Source organism: Chrysemys picta, chromosome 4 (assembly GCF_011386835.1).
Source record: "Chrysemys picta bellii isolate R12L10 chromosome 4, ASM1138683v2, whole genome shotgun sequence".
Lineage (NCBI taxonomy): Eukaryota > Metazoa > Chordata > Testudines > Emydidae > Chrysemys > Chrysemys picta.
The window spans coordinates 112,932,059-112,951,243 of NC_088794.1; the positions used below are offsets into that span (position 1 = coordinate 112,932,059).

At 54.0% G+C, this 19,185-nt stretch overlaps 2 protein-coding genes across 8 annotated transcripts in view; one reads left to right on the forward strand and one right to left on the reverse strand.

The window, feature by feature from the left end:
- The window catches only part of BBOF1 (basal body orientation factor 1), a 1,057,902-nt gene that overhangs the window by 536,115 nt on the left and 502,602 nt on the right, over positions 1-19,185 (forward strand). The window lies entirely within an intron of this gene.
- The window catches only part of LTBP2 (latent transforming growth factor beta binding protein 2), a 114,682-nt gene that overhangs the window by 51,509 nt on the left and 43,988 nt on the right, over positions 1-19,185 (reverse strand). For 5 of the 6 annotated variants that reach the window (XM_065593351.1, XM_042858522.2, XM_008164621.4 and 2 more), the window contains exons 4-8: positions 14,422-14,600; positions 12,725-12,895; positions 10,571-10,771; positions 8,992-9,257; positions 7,157-7,259 (exon numbers count right to left, since the gene is read on the reverse strand). In XM_065593351.1, coding sequence (XP_065449423.1) covers positions 7,157-7,259; positions 8,992-9,257; positions 10,571-10,771; positions 12,725-12,895; positions 14,422-14,600 — 920 coding nt within the window. The remainder of the gene's footprint in view (positions 1-7,156; positions 7,260-8,991; positions 9,258-10,570; positions 10,772-12,724; positions 12,896-14,421; positions 14,601-19,185) is intronic. The other variant, XM_065593352.1, reaches the window with a different exon arrangement.

Here is a 19,185-nt window from a genome sequence, read left to right on the forward strand (position 1 = left end):
CCATTTCATTAGGGTGTGCACCCAGGGAGCCCCACCCTAGCCCCACCCCTGCCCTGCCCTAGTCCAGCCCCCATCCACTCTCTCCTACTTCCCGCCCCCTGACTTCCCCCCTCAGAACCCGCGACCCCCCCTGCTCCTTGTCCCCCCCGACTACCCCTTCCTGGGACCCCAGCCCCTAACTGCCCCCCAGGACTCCACCCCCTACCTAAGCCTCCCTGCTCCTTGTCCTCTGACTGCCCCCCTAGGACCCTACCCGTCCCCTGACTGCCCCCACCCTTATCCAACCCCCCTGGCCCTGGATCCCTTACCATGAGATGAGGCTCCTAGCCTCACCGCGGAGCCAAACACTGCCCCATGGGAGCGCGCAGCCCCGGCCCCCAGAGCGCTGCGCGTGGCAGCAGGGCTCCAGGGAAGGGGGGAAGGCGGGGGAGGGGCCAGCGGCTTGCTGTGCTCGGCCGGGCGCTCCGGCCCGGGAGTGCGGACCCCGCGGCTTGTCGCACCGGGGAGTGGAGCCATTTGCCCACCCCTGCATTAGAGTGTGCCTGGGCACACCCGGCACACCCCGTGCGCACACCTATGCTGGTGGGACAATGCCTGAAAAAGGCAGCACCAAGGGCATTAGGGCAGGGTTTCTGCTGGACTGAGAATGGCCCTGGGAGGCAAAACCCACAAGAAATACAGTAGGGCTGGGAAAAGAGGTGTGTGGGGGGGGTCCATCTGCTTGGAGAAGCTTTCGGGACTTTAATTTCTGTTCTCTTGGGGTTTCTATCACCGAGCACTTTGGGGAACTGGCCTCTGTGTTAGTTTTTGCTGGGTCGTATGGTGTAACAAACATCTTAGTTGCAGGGAAAACCTCTCAATTTCTGTCCTCCTTTATCCCACGGCTTCTGTGGTGGGCAAGGGACACTGCACTGAGGCCACAGTGGGTTAGTGACCAAACTCATGCCCTGCCTGGGGTTTGCCTCTGTTGGTAACTTAAGAGTAAGACATAAACCTCAGCTAAAGCCATCTCCTTTGCCTCACTTTCTCCCCTTTGCACTCCCTGGCCCTCGTGCCTCACAGAGGCACTCCAACCCCAAGCTGGAAGCTAACGAGGACTCAGCTAGGCTGGTGAGTCAATTGCTGTGAATGGTCCTAACACTCCACGTCCTGTCGCAGGCCTCTTGACCTCATGCCGGAACACTGACTACATCCCTGTAACTCAGCTTCTTCTCCAACACGACACAAACATCAGCCTGGCTTTCACCCTCCGTACTCCTCTGATACTGCTTTCCCCACAGGCCTCTTCCCAGCCAAATCCCAGGGCCTCCACTCTAACATCCTCCTCCTCCTCAGCCTCTCTGCTACTTCTGACTCTGCCAATCACACATCCTCTTTCCTACAGTCTTGCCCTCCCTTGGCTTTCGTGCCTCAGTTCTCTCCAGCCTCTCTGGTCATTCCTTCAGCATCTGTTCCAGGGGATCCTCCTTCCCACCTCCCACTTTGCAAGTGGCTCCCACTGGGCTCCACGCTTGGCCCCATCCTCTGACCCCTTCACACCCTTTCTCTGGATCATCTCATCCACTCACACAGCTTTAATTACCCTCAGTATACCAGTTACTCACAGATCTACCTCACCACTCCTGACATATCCCCTGACCCAATCCCATGTCTCAGCCTGTCTCCGACTTCTCTTCCTGGATGTCTTACCATCAACTTAACGTGGGCAAAAGCCACTCTCTGTGCCTCTGCCACACCTCAGCCCTCCTCTTCCAGGTTCCTTCTCAAACACACCTCTTCCAGGAGGCCTGGAAATCCGTGTCCCCCCCTACCCCAACAGAGTTTGGACAAACTGAAAATCACACATGCAAATGAAAGCTGTGGGGCTGCTCCCCCGCTGGAGTAAAATACACCCCACCTGGGCACATCCCAGCCCCAGCCTCTACTGGACATAGATGTGGTGTATGAAGTGCCCATACCGCTGCTGGTGCTAGGTGAATGAAGAACAGCAGCAGGGGCTGGTCAGGGCAGGATGGGCATGGCAGGCGAGTTCAGAGAGCTGTCGGCCTTGGTTCCATCCGATTCTCTGATGTTTCCCACACACTAATGTGTACCTAATATAAAAGCGGCAAGTCAGCAGAGACATCCGGCTGTCTCCAGACTCAACTAATAATCCAGTGTCTCAGGCAGCAAGTCAATCCAAACAAGTTCTTCATTTGTCTAGCTCTCGCCTGGCTGCCCTGCCGTACATTTGTAAGTGTTTACGCTGAGCTAATTTCTGCCATTTCCGTCTCTGGTTGCTGGAATGCTTGAAATTCCAAGAGCTGTCGAGACTGGGTTCTGGTGCACAGCTCCCCAGGACAGGAGGGCACAGAGGGGAGCTTTCTTGGAAATCCCCAGTGCCAGAGGAAAGCGGTATGTGAGCAGGACGCACCATTGCTATGCATGTGGCTGACCAGGTCAATGAGCTACAGCCCGACAATATAAACAATGTGCAGGGCCCAGGTCTGAGTCTGAAAGAAACAGCTGGGCTCTGAACATGGGATGTTGAGTCTCTGCTGGTTGAAGGCCTCTTTATACCAGCACCTTGGGTGGAGAAAGGAGCATCCATAGATGCTGAGAGCCGTGAGGAGAGGAGATATGGAGCAAAGCTGGGGGTGAAGAGAGGTTCTGGGACTTGGTGCCTCCAGGAGAGAGATGAGAATGTGGAAGAGGAACCTGTGCCCCAGACTCATTTCTGTCTGAGCTCTGGCATCAGATGCTGAGAGCACATTCCAGGGAAAAGCACATCAGCAATTCAGTGGTACTGTCCTCATTCGGAGCAGTGCAGCCTTCCCCCTGCACCAGCCCCAGCACGTGGCAGCTGTCTGGCTGTTCTCATACCATGTAGTCTCCACCATGTAGGGCCATTTAAGGAGCAGCAAAGCAAGGATGGATTCAACAGAGATAGAGACTTGCACAGAATGAGAGAGCAAAATGGAAGCTCTGGGCCTCTCCAGCTAACCTGAATTTCTGCCAATGTACACAAGGGCCTCATGGCCTCCCAAGGGGAGACTGTAGCCCAAAGCCAGGGACTGAGGCCGGGATTTCCTGGTGGCATGGGAAGGAAGAAGATGGGGGATGCATTCTTTGCTGTCGACTTTCACGTCCACATGGAATTAATCTGATGAAAGCCAGACAGGCATCCATCCGTCTGAGCTCAATCAACAGACAAACAGCCTTCTGAACCAGCGTCACGCTCCCCTGAGCCCCAGCTGCTGCAGGGACATAGTGCGGCAAGCCATGGAATTGGGAGCCACTGGGAGTTAATGGTTATTTATAACAGGCTAGCGCCCTCCCCAGCTATCTGCTAAGAGCACGGGTGGAGATTTCGTGTTTGCAGCGGTGAAGCCTGCTTCCTATGGGATGTCTGTCTGGTCCCTGCTGCCACTGATGGCCAAGACTTCCCACGCAGGGATCGGGGCACTCTGTGCCCTCCTGAGTGATAAACTCAACACACAGTAGTAACCTGGGATTCTCTCACTGACATCCACCTGCCATACACAGTTGAAGAGCGGCACCCTATCCAGCCGTGAGGTTCCCTTGAAAGTCTATGGAATTTGTGTCCCCCTAGTCCATGCGGTTCTCTGAGTTCCAGGGGTCTAAGTCAGGGGGGAGGGGACGACAGCTGCTGGGCTGCACACTTGTAGAATTCACTGGTATGGGATACCAGCGCCTGGCGAGGGGCAGGGAGGTGGGAAGTTCTTACAGCCATTGGTAGGCCAATGAAGATGCCATGTACAGCCCTTCTCTCAATAAAGGGAGCAGAGAGAAAGGGGAAATGGAGGATGTGCACAGAGAACATGGGGATGGGAAGGGTGTGAAGACAGTCGTTATGGAGCTGGAGTTTATGGAGGATCACTAGAAACCAGATACGGGGAGTCAGGTGGGGAGAAAGTGTGTGCGTAGAATGCCTTTATGGTACATTTCCTTGTTTGTACTGAACCCATCAACCATGTGATCCTTCGCATAGCGCACATGCTCATGCTCGTCCCTTGGAGCAGACCGGGGCCAGCAGAGAGAAACAGGCAGCAAGAAGCGGGGCCACAGCAGAGTCCCACAAGGCAAGGGGGTCACAGCAACTCAGAGCACCTCAGTTTAACGTTGGTGCCAAGATGCTGAGGCCCTAGTCCACGTTTCAGGGAACACGGCTCCAGCTAGCATGGCCCGTGACTGAGGAGAAACCAGTCAAGCGTCTCAGACAAATATCATCCCAGCAACAGGTGGCACAGGGAAGACAGAAAGATCTAAATTACTAAGTAAATGCATGCAAGCAGAAGGTGGGCCTGACTCAAGGCACTGCCTGAAGGTGCCAACAATCCTGTTCCATGTAACTGTTCCCCTTTACTCCCGTTGTCCAGCTCTCAGGGGTCTATTTCTCCTAGTCCCCATGGAGGGGGGGAGGGAAGAAGTAGGGAGGAGGCGGTGCTCTGATACTACGGTGCTGAGCATGGACAGACGAGGTGAAGGGAGGGGAGGCAGGCGCGAGCCCCATGTCTGGCTGAGGCGAGTAGGCATGAGCTCAGCAGCGCTGTGCCTACTGCACTCCACAGCACAGCTGGCACAGGACAGCACTCCCTGCACTCAAAGGACTAACCCACAGCCAGCGCCCCTTTCTCACCAAATACCAGAGAATATCCTCTTCTCCCAGCTCCCCACACTAGGTACCCCAGGGCCATTCTAGTCTGGCTTCAGCCCTGCCAATAAGCCCACCCCCTCTGAACTCAGTTCCACAGCACTCAGGACTGCTCACACCACGCTGGCCTGGCCAGCTCCACCACCAGGCTTCCATTCCTTTCTCTATCTATCGGGCTGACGGTGCCTCTGGGGCATGGCCAGCTCCAGGGTTTTGGCCGCCCCAAGCAGCCAAAACAAAACAAAACAAAAAAGCCGCGATCGCGATCTGCGGCGGCAATTCGGCGGGAGGTCCTTCATTCCCAGGCGGAGTGAGGGACCGTCCATCGAATTGCCGCCGAATACCTGGACCGAATACCCTCTCCGGAGCGGCCGCCCCAAGCACCTGCTTGAGAAGCTGGTGCCTGGACCCGGCCCTGCTCCAGGGCCAGCGCGCTGCCTGCTGCGAGATCACCGTGATAGGGGGAATGAAGCCTGTCCTGCCCAGAAGCGGCAGGGGTCTCTTATGGGGGCTCTGAACAGAGGCTGGTCTAATCCTAATAAGGAATCTTAGGGCACAGGCTCCCTGCTCTCGTAAAGCCACACTGGGTCTGTGGGGAGGGCTGCAGGCTGACACACAATATGCTAAGAGCAGGGACTTGGCACCTGTGACTCCAATGCTGGCATGGCACTTCACTGAGCCTGGAGAGAGGGTGTCCCTGCCATCCAGCAAGGCTCAGGCAGGGAATAGGTGGAGAGGGCTGTAGAGACCCCAGCAGCCCCGGACGATCTCCCCTGGCAAATTCTCTAGCTGCTTAACCACAGCTGGGATGGAAGGAGCCTGGGAGGCAGGGGCAGACCTGGCTGGCTGCGCACAGGTTTGAGTGGTTACTGGCAGCAGCTATTTGGTCACATGAGACTCTCCTTTCCAATGCAATAATCCCCTCCCCAGACTGCACGCCGGCTTCACGCACTCACCCCACTATGGGACTGAAACCTGACCTCCACTCAGGGAGTGCCAGGACCATCTTACTGGCCCTGAACCTGCCAAGCGGGGGGGGATGACACCGGCCCCTGTCCTGGAGCACTGGGCCCCATCATGACAAAAGGGGAGAGGCAAGCCCCAGGCCCTGTCCCATTGAGGATGGGGGTGGGGGGCAAGCACCAGGCCCCATCCACCATCCCACAAGCAGCATGGGGGCACAACACTAAGCCCATCTCGCCAAGCTGCCAAGACTACCTGCTGGTAGCTCCGTGTTCCCGCAGAGAGAGGGCAGCAGTCCTGAACAGTGCACAGGGCCGGCTCCAGACACCAGGCACCCAAGCACATGCTTGGGGCGGCACCTGGTAAGGGGCGGCGGGGGGAGCGTGATGCAGCATTCCCGGGGAGGGGGGGGCGTTCCAGCGGCTCTCGGCGGGGGGCGGGGGTGGGCTCTGGCGGCGCGGGGGGGGCATTCCAGCGGCTCTCGGCGGGCTCTGGCGGCGCGGGGGGGGGCGTTCCGGCAGCTCTCGGCGGGGGCGGGCTCCGGCGGCGCTGGGGGGCGGGCTCCGGCGGCGCTGCGCTCGACGGGGGGGGGCAGCGCGGGGCTGGAGGGGGGGTTCTGGCAGCGCTCGGCACGGGGGGCAGGCTCCGGCATGCGGCGCCCGTCGGGGGGGGGGGGGCGCGGGCGCGGCGCTGGAGGGGGGTTCCGGCGGCGCTCGGCGGGGGGGGTCGGGGGGGTGGCGCTTTTTTTTGCTGCTTGGGGCAGCAAAAAAGCTAGAGCCGGCCCTGACAGTGCAGGAGTCACCCGTCCATGGGAAACTCCCCCTCCTTCCCCCCGGGTTGGGGGCCCTTCCAGAAACCACAGCACCCCAAGGAATGAGCTCCACAGTGAGGGCCCAAGGTCCTAGCCTAGGCTGAGGATTCCTCTATAACTGTGCTGCATCAGTCTGCTCAGCTCTTGGGAGCAAAAAAACCTGAGCTGGATTCTTGTGTCCCTGGAACGGACTCCAAGCACACTCCTGCCAATTGTTTGATGTAGTGTTATTTCCAGAGCCCCTGCCAAGCCCGCGCTGGGCCTAGAGCAGGCCCGTAACTCTATCAGCTGAGTCTGCAGCCTCCTCGGCTAATCTAGGGCTGCACCTCCTAAAACCTCGGCCGTTGTTTTTCTGTTTCTCCCTCCTAATGTATCTGGCACGGAGCGAGCCACTGGCTGCATTGAACTTTTACAGAGGCGGTTTGTGGGGAAAGTGCTGGGCTCCAAGCCAGCGCCCAAACCAAACCGCTCCTCCCGGCGCGTGGGCTGAGGCTGGAGAGGGCAAGCATCACCCAAGACACCTCCTTCCCAGAGGCCTTCAGCAAAGGACACCTACATTCCAAGAGGCCTGAAATGAGAGGAGCCTTGTGCTTCCTCAGCTGATCAGAGCAGCCCTCTGTTCTCTCTGGATCCCCCTGCCTTCTGTAGTGAGTGTGGAGAAAGCTCAGCTCTGGTACTGAGAAGCCATGGACTGTCCCCTTTAACGTTTCCCTTGGAGCAGCACTTACCTGGTCTCGGGGGGCATGGGATGCACCGGTTCAACCCCCAGAAGAGCCCCACACTGCCACAGCAATCCTCGAACTTGGCCAGGCCCGCCAGTGGGTTAGCACACTGAAATGGAGGAGAAGAGGAGGCATCAGGATTCTCAGAGTGGGACTATGCCATGCACCATTCCCAGCCCCTCCACCTTTCCAGGGCAAGAGTATCCAAGGGAGGGCAGCGTGGGAGGTGGTGTAGGATGAGAGGGGCAATGAGGAGGAATAAAGCCATGGCTCACTGCAGAGGAGGGGAGCAGAGCCAGCACAGGGGATGACTGCCTCGTGCTAGACACTAACACAGCCGTCACAGCAAAGCTCCCTGCAGGAATAGAGCAGGCCAGGGACACAGTTTAAGACAGTAAACAGTCTAGCAGACAGAAAAACACGAGCCTCCCTGTGACTGCCCCCTTGGAGGGGCTGAGGGTGCTAAACAGAGCAGAGCATGACCCAGAGATGATCACCCAGCAAAGCCCGGGATAAGGCCAGTGCCTGCTCTGAGCCACCCGGGGATTACCCAGCGAGATGGGTGCACAGCTCCAGCCCACATGGGGAGCTTGTGATAAGATGCTTTTGTTTGCTTAATGAGTCTCTTTCCCCCTCTGGATTACAGGCTTCCCCACTAGAGTTGAGATGTCGCAGCCCACAGGCCAAATCTGGCCCCCATCCATCTGACACATGGCCACATGCCCAGTGCTCACATTCCAATCACCTCTGCTTCAGACACAGACAGAAGAGACAAATACTTCCTGCCTGGGCTCCTCGCCGTCACCCAGGCTGCTCGGCCACAGCTCCAGTTACACAAGGCATGTTCCCAGCAAGCGCGGCCCCTCTTCCCACTGCAGAGTTCCCCTCCGTAGATTTATGGGTCCCAGGAGAGCACCATCGTATCTCTAACGGGGCCTCCTTTAACTTGGCCGCTCAGAGGGAGAGCCCCCTGGGACTGAGGTTGGGTTTAGAGAGCTCTCCATCTTCACACAGCTGAATGGGGCTTTTCCAGCCCCGCATTCACATGTCAAATGTTTGGGGCCTGATCTCATTTATTTTTGCTTTAGGAAATTGCTGAGAATTAAATCCAGCTAAAAATGACTTGGATGGAAAAGAGCAAATGACGGGAAAGGTACCAGGAATAGACTGAGAGCAAGGGCTGTATTCATGGTGCTGGGGGAGAAGGAAGAGTCCTGGTCCATCAGACTATAGGTCTCACTCAGAGCTCGCCCCTGGGAATTCACAGGTGTTAGACTGGGGGCCAGAAATCTCCAACGGGGAAAAGCGAAATAATAAAATCCAGTCAGTGCAGGGGAAGGGCTAGACAACTCGCCAGGGGCATTTGCTTCCCTTGTTCTGACCAAGATGCACAGGAAGGCAATAGGCCATGAAAATCAGACTTTCACTTACTGTGTGAGATTGAGGGGAACTTTCCTACATTTCCTACCCAGTAATCAGACAGTCTTGTTGTAAATGTTTCTATAAGTAGGGCACCTATTCAAAGGAGGCTGTATGTGAGAGGTGTCAGGGCTGAGCAACACAGGCACAGGGTACGACGGGGTCCAGGCAGCGACCCCAGGTCCCACTGGCATGCCCTCTTTTTCCGACTTTGGGTCACATGCAGGCACTACATCACTGCAGCTGCACACATAGCATACGGATGCAGCATGTGAACCACTGAAGTGCACTGCACTCTGCTTGCACAGCCTGCATACCAGCATGCCTCATACGCACTGCGCCACACGGACTGCAGTCATGTTCACACACACTCACTGCTCCACTCACCACCTCCCCCAAAGCAGGGCAGGTGCAGCCCTTACCTGTCCATGCAGTGTCTCCCGGAAACATCTCCCCATAAGCTCCGGGGGCCGCTGCTGCTGGCCACTCTCTGTGGTGATGCTGTTGCTGTTCCCATTGCTGTAGCTGTACTGTGGCCCAGTGGGTAGCTGAGACTGGAGTACAGCCTCCACACTGTTCTCCTCCGATTGGCCAGAGTCTCCCCTCACCCTGGCCACCTGGTGGATCTGCACAGTGGCCTCTGGAGGGTGCTTGATGTGGACGTTCACCAGGGAAGGATTTAAGGAAGCTGGAAGATGAGTTTAGACCAACACTGACAATTCAGCTACGCTTGCCCAGGTGACCTACTTGGCACTGGGAGCAGCTCCTCGTTTGCCAGTGAGTCACTGTGGAGGGGACACTGACTGCTGAGGCCACTCTGGGACGACTGCACTGGGAAATCCAGAGAAAACCTGTGTCATGAAGGAAAATGTCTGCCTAGTCTCCCAGCTGGGCAAACCCCGAAGAGCCTTCCTGCGCAACCTGAGACAAGCTCGTCAAGAACCCACAGGACAGTGCTTAAGTGCAACACTCTGGGTTAATGCCATGCTACGGTGGGGGTAGGGGTTATATGCACGAGCTAGGAGGGTCCAGTGTTCCCATGGCAGCCTTCGCACAGACTATACTTAGAGGCACATGTCCAGCTCCCACTGACTTCAGCCTTGTGGCTGCGCCCATGGCACTGTGGGCACCTGAACTCTGAGATTCCCTGACAGCCATGCATTGAAATTCCTACCCCGAGCATTGCCTCAACAGAGCAGTTGGGTTTCATTCCTGTGGGTGCTTCTCACAGCGTGAAAAAGGCACAGCACTCAGGTCCTGCTGCCTCTGGGTGGCTGAGGCCTTGCACACTCGGGACTTGCTCATCTGCACGCGCTCTCATACAGCCTTGTCACCATGTGCTCGCAACAAGCTCCCACACGCACATTTGGGCGCTTGCACCCCTTCCCAGACCCTCCCAGAGAGCCCATGATCTAATAACTGACTGGTCCAGAGAGGAGAGGGTGAGGGCGCTGGAATACCAAGATACCTAGACCTGCTCAGAGGTGTGTTCTCACTCGTGGGCATGAGAGAGACCTGGAGGGTTTTGCAGCAAGGTGGGGAGGTCATGGGCTTCCTGGGAGGAAACTGGCACCAGGCTTGGGGGAAGGACAGGCATAATATTTTAATCTAATAACAATCACTCCATCCCCTACTTCACGTGTGGAATGTGGGGTGAGTGCGAGGGAGGGGGCTGTCCAAAGTGCAGAGTGTGTGTCAGGGTTAAGGGATCCACTGTCACAGGGTCCAACCCCTTACCTCCTTCTTCCACTGACCCCAGAGCTAGCCCCACTGCTTCCTCCCCCTATTATCTCCCAGACCAGAGCCCTCCCTCCCCTGCCCCATGAATTCCACACACCCCTGTCCAGAAATGTTCTAGTCTCCAGGGCACAAGCAGCCTGGCACTAGCTTTGCAAGCCCATCCTCTGGAGGGTAGTTGGGCCCAGATATCCAGCCAGGGCTGCTCTCTAAACCACACATGCAGGCAGCCCGAAAGGCTGGGTGGCCCAGGCCCGCGCTCACCGAGCTGGTTGGACAGAGGCAGCGTGTACATGGACTGCTTCATGGAGCCGCTGGCCAGGGTCTTTGGGACTCTTCCCACTTGTTTTTTTTCCAGCTTTGGAACTGGGAGGTGGCAAAACTTCCCTGTGGAGTTAGACGGGCACCAGCACTCATCCCTGCCTATGCAGCGCCCTCCGTTCATGCAGGGGATCTGGCAGAAATCTGTAAGGCAAAGAGAGACCAGCTTAACAGAGGAGCCTAGCTACTCCCTCTGGCTGGGGAGCGGCCCAGCATCAGCCCTGGGATCCCAGACGAGCGACCTGGCCTGGCAGCAGCCTTGCAATAACCAAGCAGCAGGCCCAGCACAGCAGCAGGCACCTCATTTCTTAAAAGCAGCCTGGTGGCAGCCTAGGATTCGCCACTGAGGGTCACTCTAACCAGCAGAGAGCAAGAGGAGAAACCACAGACCCTAGCTTAGCTCAGAATGAAGTGAGTCTCTTTCAGTCAGACGCTGAGGAAGATCTGCTCTCCCTTGGGCTTTGTCACTGTGGCTGGTGAGAGAGGGAGAGAGAGAGAGACACACACACACACACTCTGCTGCAAAGCCCCATAGAGCCAGGGTGATACTGCTGGCACCAGCAGGATCTCTTAGAGGTGGTTGGCGGCTAATGTAACAGCACACAGTTACATTAGCCCTCAGCATCCCTGCCCTCAGCATCAGAGTTTCCAAGAAACCTGGTTGGGCGGGGGTTACTCTTCACAAGCCAAGGAGCAGGGGAGCTCAATGGACATGGAACAGGCAGAGGACTCTGAGTTTGAAGCCTCTCTCTGGGCCTGTCCCGTGTCTGCAGAAGCTGATACAGTACTGGGATGGAATGGAGGAATCAGAAGGGAAGCAGGAGTCATTTGCCTGCACAGCTTCAGGAAAGCATCCGCAAATGACACCCCAAGTGACTCCTTTCAGTCCTCCTCACAGGGCAGGATTGAAGCAGATGACCCAGGGCCTATCCTAATAAGAGTTAGGTGCCTGAGGTTTCCGAACAAATCAACCTCTCTCCTGCCTCAGGTCCCCTGGTGACCTGTTAGACTTGGGGTGAATCTGTGTGCCTGGCAGATGGGCAGGGCCGGCTCCAGGCACCAGCGCAGGAAGCAGGTGCTTGGGGCAGCCAATGAAAAGGGGCGGCACGTCTGGGTCTTCGGTGGCAATTCGGCGGTGGGTCCCTCAGTCCGGCTGCTGAATTGCCGCCGAAGAATGAAGTGGCGCAGTAGAGCAGCCGCCGAAGTGCTGCCGATCGTGGCTTCTTTTTTTTTTTTTTTCTCTTCGCCGCTTGGGGTGGCAAAAAAGCTGGAGCCAGCCCTGCAGATGGGCACCCACCATTCTCCAAGAACCCCACTAAGAGATCACTCACTAGTCAGGAGATTTTGGGACCACTCAATCAGTCTTTGGGAGGAGACACCCAGCTGTGTTGGGGCAATTCACAAACCACCCGCTTGGCTCAGTCCCCACCTCTGCCAGGGCTTCTCTCAAACTCCCCTGGTTTTGGAGGGATGCTAGTGCTTCTGAAACAGCTCATCTCACCCCATGGGATCGTCAAGGCTAGCAAATGAAAAGCCCTATCCCACCACCCAGGGAGCCAGTGCCTGAGTGGATCCCTGGTGTGAGGGGCAGACAGCCTGCCCAACTTACTAGATGGCACAGAAAATTCCCAGGCAATCCCACCATCCAGGAAACGAGAGGAAAGATTTCAGCAGCCCTGGTCACTGAAACAACTCACAACCTGAAGCCAGCTCTCCTGGCTGCCGCATGAGTGAAAGGAGAGAGTGGGATGAAATTAGGTGATGAAAGGCAGCCCCAAGCCTGGATGCCAATGAAAGCAGCAAGCTGGCCCTGACTGGGAGCGAGACTGTGAGGCCTGTCTGCGGCTCTGACTGAAATCCGTTCTCCCCCACCCCAGAATGGGAGGAGTAGGGTGGAGATGAGGTTCCCCCCTCCCAGGGGAGGGAATGGGGGTGTGTGTGTGAGGTCAGCCCCCAGAGAAGATGAAATAGCTCTGGATTAGGAGAGTGAGACATTCTTCTGAGCACAGGGAGAAGCCATGGCCCGAGTCTGTAGGGCCTGTTGAGACAGGAGGAGGAGCCCAGGCAGGGCGGAGGCTGGAGCCCTGGGATACTCACAGATGCGGAAGCCAGACTTGGGGTCATGGTTCTGGCCCCCCTGGCTGTACAGGGTGGTGGTGTCCCCTTTCTCACAGCTGTTGTAGCAGCGGCCGCTCCGGCATGTCTGTTTGCAGATTGTGGGGGTGAAGACAATCTTTATCTTTCGGATTTTCTCTGTCAGGTTGGCCCCTGTGAAGGAAAAGGCCAGTGCAGAATGGAAGCAGCACAGCCAAGCCCCAGGAGCATCTGCACCCTAACTGCAGGACTTGCACATGGCAGGCCAGGCACCAGGGCAGCTGTGGCAGTGCACTGCTGCACACTCTCTCTGATTGGACCATTACTCTGCTATAACTGTGGGGAGAGGGAGTCATTCTCTGCCCAGGCATCTAAATTGTTCTGTGATTCTGGCTATTGCTTCTTGGCCTTTTTCGGATTTAGCTAATGTCACTTTAGAAGCAGTATAAGCTAAACTGGGAAAAGGCCACTCATAATGGAATAAGAGCATCCCCACAGGGGGTCATACAGTACAAATGTACAGGTATAATTATACCGGTAAATCTCCCCATGTAGTCAAGCCCTAACTGTGGCATTTCCTGACTTCCAGACGTTTCACCGTGCACTCTTCTCGTTTTCTTAACAGCATTTTCTGTGAAGAATTTCCTAGGTGTTTGTTTTTAAAGATAGAAAAAAAATAGTTAAACTATTCAAACCAGAAAAAGGAGCAGGCTCTCTCTCCAGGCCTGGCATGCTCTGCCGGCTGGCAACAAATGGGCAACAGCCAGCCCACAATCCGGAGCTATTTGGCTAGATGCCACCTGAACAGTCTGTACCCACATCTCAGGAGGCCCACAGGAGAGAGCCCCCATTTAGGAGCTGCAGAGGGCACTCTGAACCCTCCGTAGGTGTGTCAGGGTGGGGTTCTCTCCTGGCAATCTCATACAAGCTGTCTCTAGCAGCCTTGCCTCTCTGCACCTTACAAGGCCTATGGGGGCCAGCCAAGAGAAAACCACATGTAGGTTATACAAATCAGACATCCACAGCCAAATCAGGGGGCAGAGAATTGCTGCATCCCTGCTCTCTGATTATACTGAGAGAGAATTGACTCAGCCAATGTCCGGAGTGTGAAATTCTCATCCCAAGTTACTATCTCTGGGAGCAATTATCATATTCCCCCAAGCCTTCTCTCTTCCTTACCATCTGCACTTTGCTCCCTCAGTCCATCCTTTTGCAATGGGGCTTCCCCAATCCCTGCAGCATTCGTACTTGCTTTCTCTCTCTCTTTAGAACTGCAACACCATCCCAGGTTACTGCTGGCTCCAGAGCAGTGTGAGCAGCATTATGCCCCCTCTCGGTTCACACACATGCATGCACCCGTTATTGGTTTTTGTGCCCTTAGGAGTATAGGCTCCATTTGCCGATATCCTGTCACCCAAACCATCTCCTGCACTTGCTGTTCACCGCAGACTCCTCCTCCACCCCTAGGTTTCTCTCCGTGCTGCTTACTTCCCTCTCTTTGGGGTTGGACTGTCCACTCACTCTCTAGAGCTGAATCCCAGTGTATTGCCTGCAGCCCCTCTACTCTGTGAGGTGCTAGGCAGATGGTCTGAGCCTCCTGTGTATTTTTTACCCCTCTGATTATCATTTTGGTGTCATCAGCAAATGCAGCCCCTCCCAAGGAGGCCCTTGAGAGATACTGGCAGCCCAGTAGGTCTTACCCCAGAGAGACAGCGTATGCTCTTGATAGGCTGCGTGTGGTCCAGAGCTGGTCTGTTCATGCCCATTCCCATTGGGTAAAGCATTGGACGTTAGCTGAGTATTACCAGCTGGGTAGCGCCGGACAGTGCGTGAAGACCCAGTGTGCTGGGAGACGGGGGAGACGATTCTTCCTTGAGTCCTATGGAAAAGAATATTTGCTACAATGACCATGCCACGCTCCTGCAGCTGCACCCTGTGTGTTCTATATGAACCCGCACTGCTATGCTCGAAACCCCAGCCTCCTGTCTGCCAGTCAGGGTGAGCAATGCCTGCTCTTCACCCCCTCCAGACCACTGCCCACCCTGCCATTTCACCGCAATGTTAGCGACCTCCCGGTGCCTCTCCTGATGCATCTTTCACAGGGCTTCCTGGCTCAGAAGTCAGCATGTCATATCAGCCCGTCACCCTCCAGGATAATACAGAGTCTGGTTCTGTCACTAAACAAATGTTTGGATGCTAATTAGGCAGGCTGTACTCACCTTCCCTGGGAAACATCTCAGTATAAAGGCACCAAACCCAGGGGGCACAATGGCTTCTTTCCCCACTTCGCATGCAGCTGCTGTGAGTACCAGGGGGCTGCAGAGTCCCTGCAGGCCCTGGGCAGGGGTAGCATGGCCCCAGGAGATGAGCAAACTGCAGTGGCATGAGGAAGGCTGCAGCATGGACTGTAGTATTGCTGAGGTTGCAGCCTGAACTGAACCTGATGGGCTGTAACAGTCAAAGAAATCCCCTTCCTGGGCACACAAGCACCCAGGCAGTCACACAAAGCCTGTTGCCCACATGGCCACGCTCAGAGATGATCCCCTTCCTTTCCTGGTGCACTCAGCTTGAATGCCATGAACACAGGGGACACCTGAAGTAGAGATGATGCTGGAACCATTCACCATGCCCCAATACCATACAGCCAGGTGATGAACCTGCTCAGAGTAATTAAGAAAGCCAGTCTGGGAAACGTGGAAGGAGAGGCAACAGCTGCTCCCAGCCTCTTATTCACTTTCCTCTCTGCCTGCAGTGCCAGCCCTATGCAGGTCCTTCTGCCTGCCTGCCTGTCTGTCCAATGCCCAGCAGAGGACTGGAAGACCATACCACAGCAACCAGATGGGCACCAGACATGAGACCCAGTTCCTCTCATCCCATGTGCTCCAGATAAACAGTTCTCTGGACCTAAGACCTGTGTGCTGGAGCGTCTGTGCAGAGGCACACATAGCACTATACGGCTCACTCACAGTAGCAGAGCAAATAAGCAACCCTGCCTCAGTAGGACTTTTGCAGGGAACAGATTCAGTCCTGTGGGATAATATGGGTTGTACTAGAGTTTAATCCAGCAGCCCAGGGGTTAGTGATCTTTGAGTCAGTCACACTTGCACATGCCAGCTCCTGCAAACAGACAAAAAATGACACATTGTTACAACTGATGTTCTACCTTGCGCCTGTTTTAAATTAATTGCTCTGGAGATAGCTATGCAGAAGAGCAGCCCAAAATCTGCTAGGAAGAATGGAGCTGCCTCTGGAGCTGGTCAGTCTGCTGCTTAGGCCAGCCTGATCTCTCTTCTGTCTTGTAAAAAAGGGAACCATTCCAATAAGGAATCCGAGTTGGGACTAATATACAAACGCCTGCATCCGTTTGATGAATGGTACGGAGTCAGGTGAGGTGGCATCCTGGGGCATCTGCAGCCTGATCCCAGGAGGGGGTTTGCAGTCATACATACCATTTGTGCAGCCTGGCTGGGTTATGCCAGTACGAATCTCTCACCCTCTGATAAATCATTCATGAAATAAAGCAATTCTCTCCTAGCACAAGGAAAGCCCTGAGCCTCTGGGAACCAGCTCCATCACTACAGTGGGGAGTGCCTATATCAGATGAGACCATGCTGATGGAAGAAAGTTCTATAGTTCCTCTTATCTACCCTTCTCACTCCAGACACAAGTGGCTCTATGTAAGTTCCTCTCACTATGGGAGCTTCCTTGGGGAACGAGTCCTCAACCCTATCTGAGTCCTGGGCACTGACAAGACCAGAGACTCAGCCAGGAGAGAAGCTGGGCCAAGGAAATAAACAAAACACAGAGCCCATAAAAGTCATGAATGAGGGAAACTTTACAGGGAACAAACTCCCACTAGTGCATTTACAGCTTTGGGGGAAACTTTGTTCATGGGTTTTGGCATTTTGCAGAAGCCAAGCAAGGAGAGTACAAAGCTGTTCCCAACTTCCAAGGCCATGCTCCTTACTGCCCATCGCAGAGGCATTCTGGTCCTCAGCACAGAGCTTCTTGCGTTCAGCAGCTCTTGGGTTAACATCTCCCACCGCTCCTGTCACAACCCTTTGCTGTCATGCTGGCTCCTGGCTCCCCTCTGGTGACCAACAGCACCAACCGACCAGGAGCGTGCTGCCTTTGTCAGCACGACTTGATTACAGTATATAAGTACCTTCATGGGGAGAAGATGCCAGGTACCAAAGGGTACTTACATTTATTGGAGAAAGGCCTAACAAGAACCAATGGCTGGAAGCTGAAGCCAGACAAAGTTAGGAATAATAAGGCACAAAATTTTAAACAGTGACCAAACTGTTGTAAAGAAACTACCAAGGAAGTGACACATTCTGCATATTCTGTGTCTTCAAATCAAGACCGAATGCCTTTCTGGAAGATATGTTTTAGTCAAACACAATTTATTTGGCTCAATATAGGAGTAACTTGGTGAAATTTGATGGCCTGTGATGTACAAGATGTCAGACTAGATGATCTAATGGTCCATTCTGGACTCAAACTCTATGAATCTATGAAGAAACAGATTTATTATAAAGCCAGAAGTCTGCAGGCCCAGATGGCGTTCACCCAAGAGGGTTTTTTGCAGGAACTGGAGAATGAAGTGACTGAGTTGCTAATGAAAATATGCATTCTTTCGTTAAAATCAGCTTCTATACTGGGAGGGCTGAAGACAAGTGTAGCAAATGCTGTACTGATCTTTAAAAAAACCCATTAGGGGTGATCCAATGAATTACAAACCAGTGAGCTTTACGTCAGTACCTTGTAAACTGGCTGAGTCGGTAATTAAAAATAGATTTGTAAATTGCAGAGGTGGACATGATAGGGAAAAACGGCAGGGCCTCTGTAAAGAAAAAGCATGCCTCTCTAAGCTGCTAGAATTCCATGAGCATGTAAGCAAAAGAGTGGCTAACAGAGAGCTGGTTAACACAGTTTATCTGGACTTTCATAAAGACTTTGACAAAGTTCCTCACAAGAGGCCATTAAACTGAGTAGTCACAAAGTGAGAGGTTAAGATTCTGTCACAGACCAGAAACTGGCTGACAGAGAACAGAGTCAGAATAATTGGTCAATTTTCAGCATGGCAAAGGCTTAACAGTGGGGTGCCCCGAGGTTCTATGCTGGGACTGTTGTTTAAATGTATTTATCAGTGATCTGGGAAAGGAAATGAACAAAGCAGCATTTGTAGATAACTCAGAATTACTTAGGTTATTCAAGACTACAGAGGATGGTGAGAAACTCCTCAGAGACCTCACAAAGGTAGATGAATGAGCAGCACCAGGGCAGATGGGGTTCAGTGTTGAGTAATGCAAATTAATGCAGATCAGAAGTAGTCATTTTAATTACTCACACACATTGCTGGGTTCTGAGTTAACTGTAACCATTCAGGAAGGAGACCAGGGCATCACTATAGCCAAGCCAATGAAAACCTCTGCTCAAAGTGTAGCTGTGGTCAAAAAGGCACTGGGGTGCTTCAAGTCACTACCTGTGTAATGGAACAAGCTCCCTCTGGGCTGGTAAAGGGAGACAGTGGGCCCTTTGTTCACGGAGAATGTCAGTGCCAGGTGACCTCCAGGAGGCTCTGGTGAGACCTTAACACAAGAAACCAACTCTTGATGCTAATAATCTTGCCTGCTATTGACAGGTATCTAAACTCTGAAGAAAGATTCTTGAGGATTCTTGTGGCAATATCTGCAATCTTCAGATTGCCCTGAGATGGTCTATCTGGGCTTAGACCTGGGTAAGGGACAGAAACTGAACTAGTAGTGTTGGTCAATGATCTCCTCCTGGCTATGGATGAAGGCAGCACATCTGTGCTGATGCTATGAAGCCTGTGGCTGTGGTTGACAATGAGGTGTTGTTACCAAGGCTGTGGTCCTTAGCAAGAATAGATGGACTTGCTTTGAAGTGGTTTCATTTCAGAAGGACCCAGAGCATGATTAGGAGCAAATGCTCGCTTGTTTGTGTGCAAGAGGCCACTAGGAGGGTTCAGGAGGAGACATGGGTGACAGCATTCACAGTATGAGGAAATACCTAGCTGGGTGTCTCCATTTCAGCCCAAACCCCTGGGGGAAACAGATGACCAAAGTCTTGTCTACACTAGGTTCCCCTCCCCTGGTGTTAGTAATTTTGGGAGCCTCAGTGTTTTAAAAGCACAACATAGTTGACACAGTGGTAAAATGCCAACAGCCCTGAGAGTCTTGTCTACGCTACACCTGCCAACATTGCTACCACTGGTGAAACTCACCAGAAGCGTCAATAATGGGAAATTTTAGGGAAAAAGACTAGAAAGAGACAAGGCCATTGCATCTTTCAGGACAGACAAAACCTCTAATGAATTTCTATGGTAAAAATACAAAAAAATCTTTTAACAACAAATTTTAGGCCTTTTTCTTGAAGCAGCACAAAGGCCCACATCCAGATTTTATTTCCCTTTAAGTAGTTTAATGTGATTTTTTAAA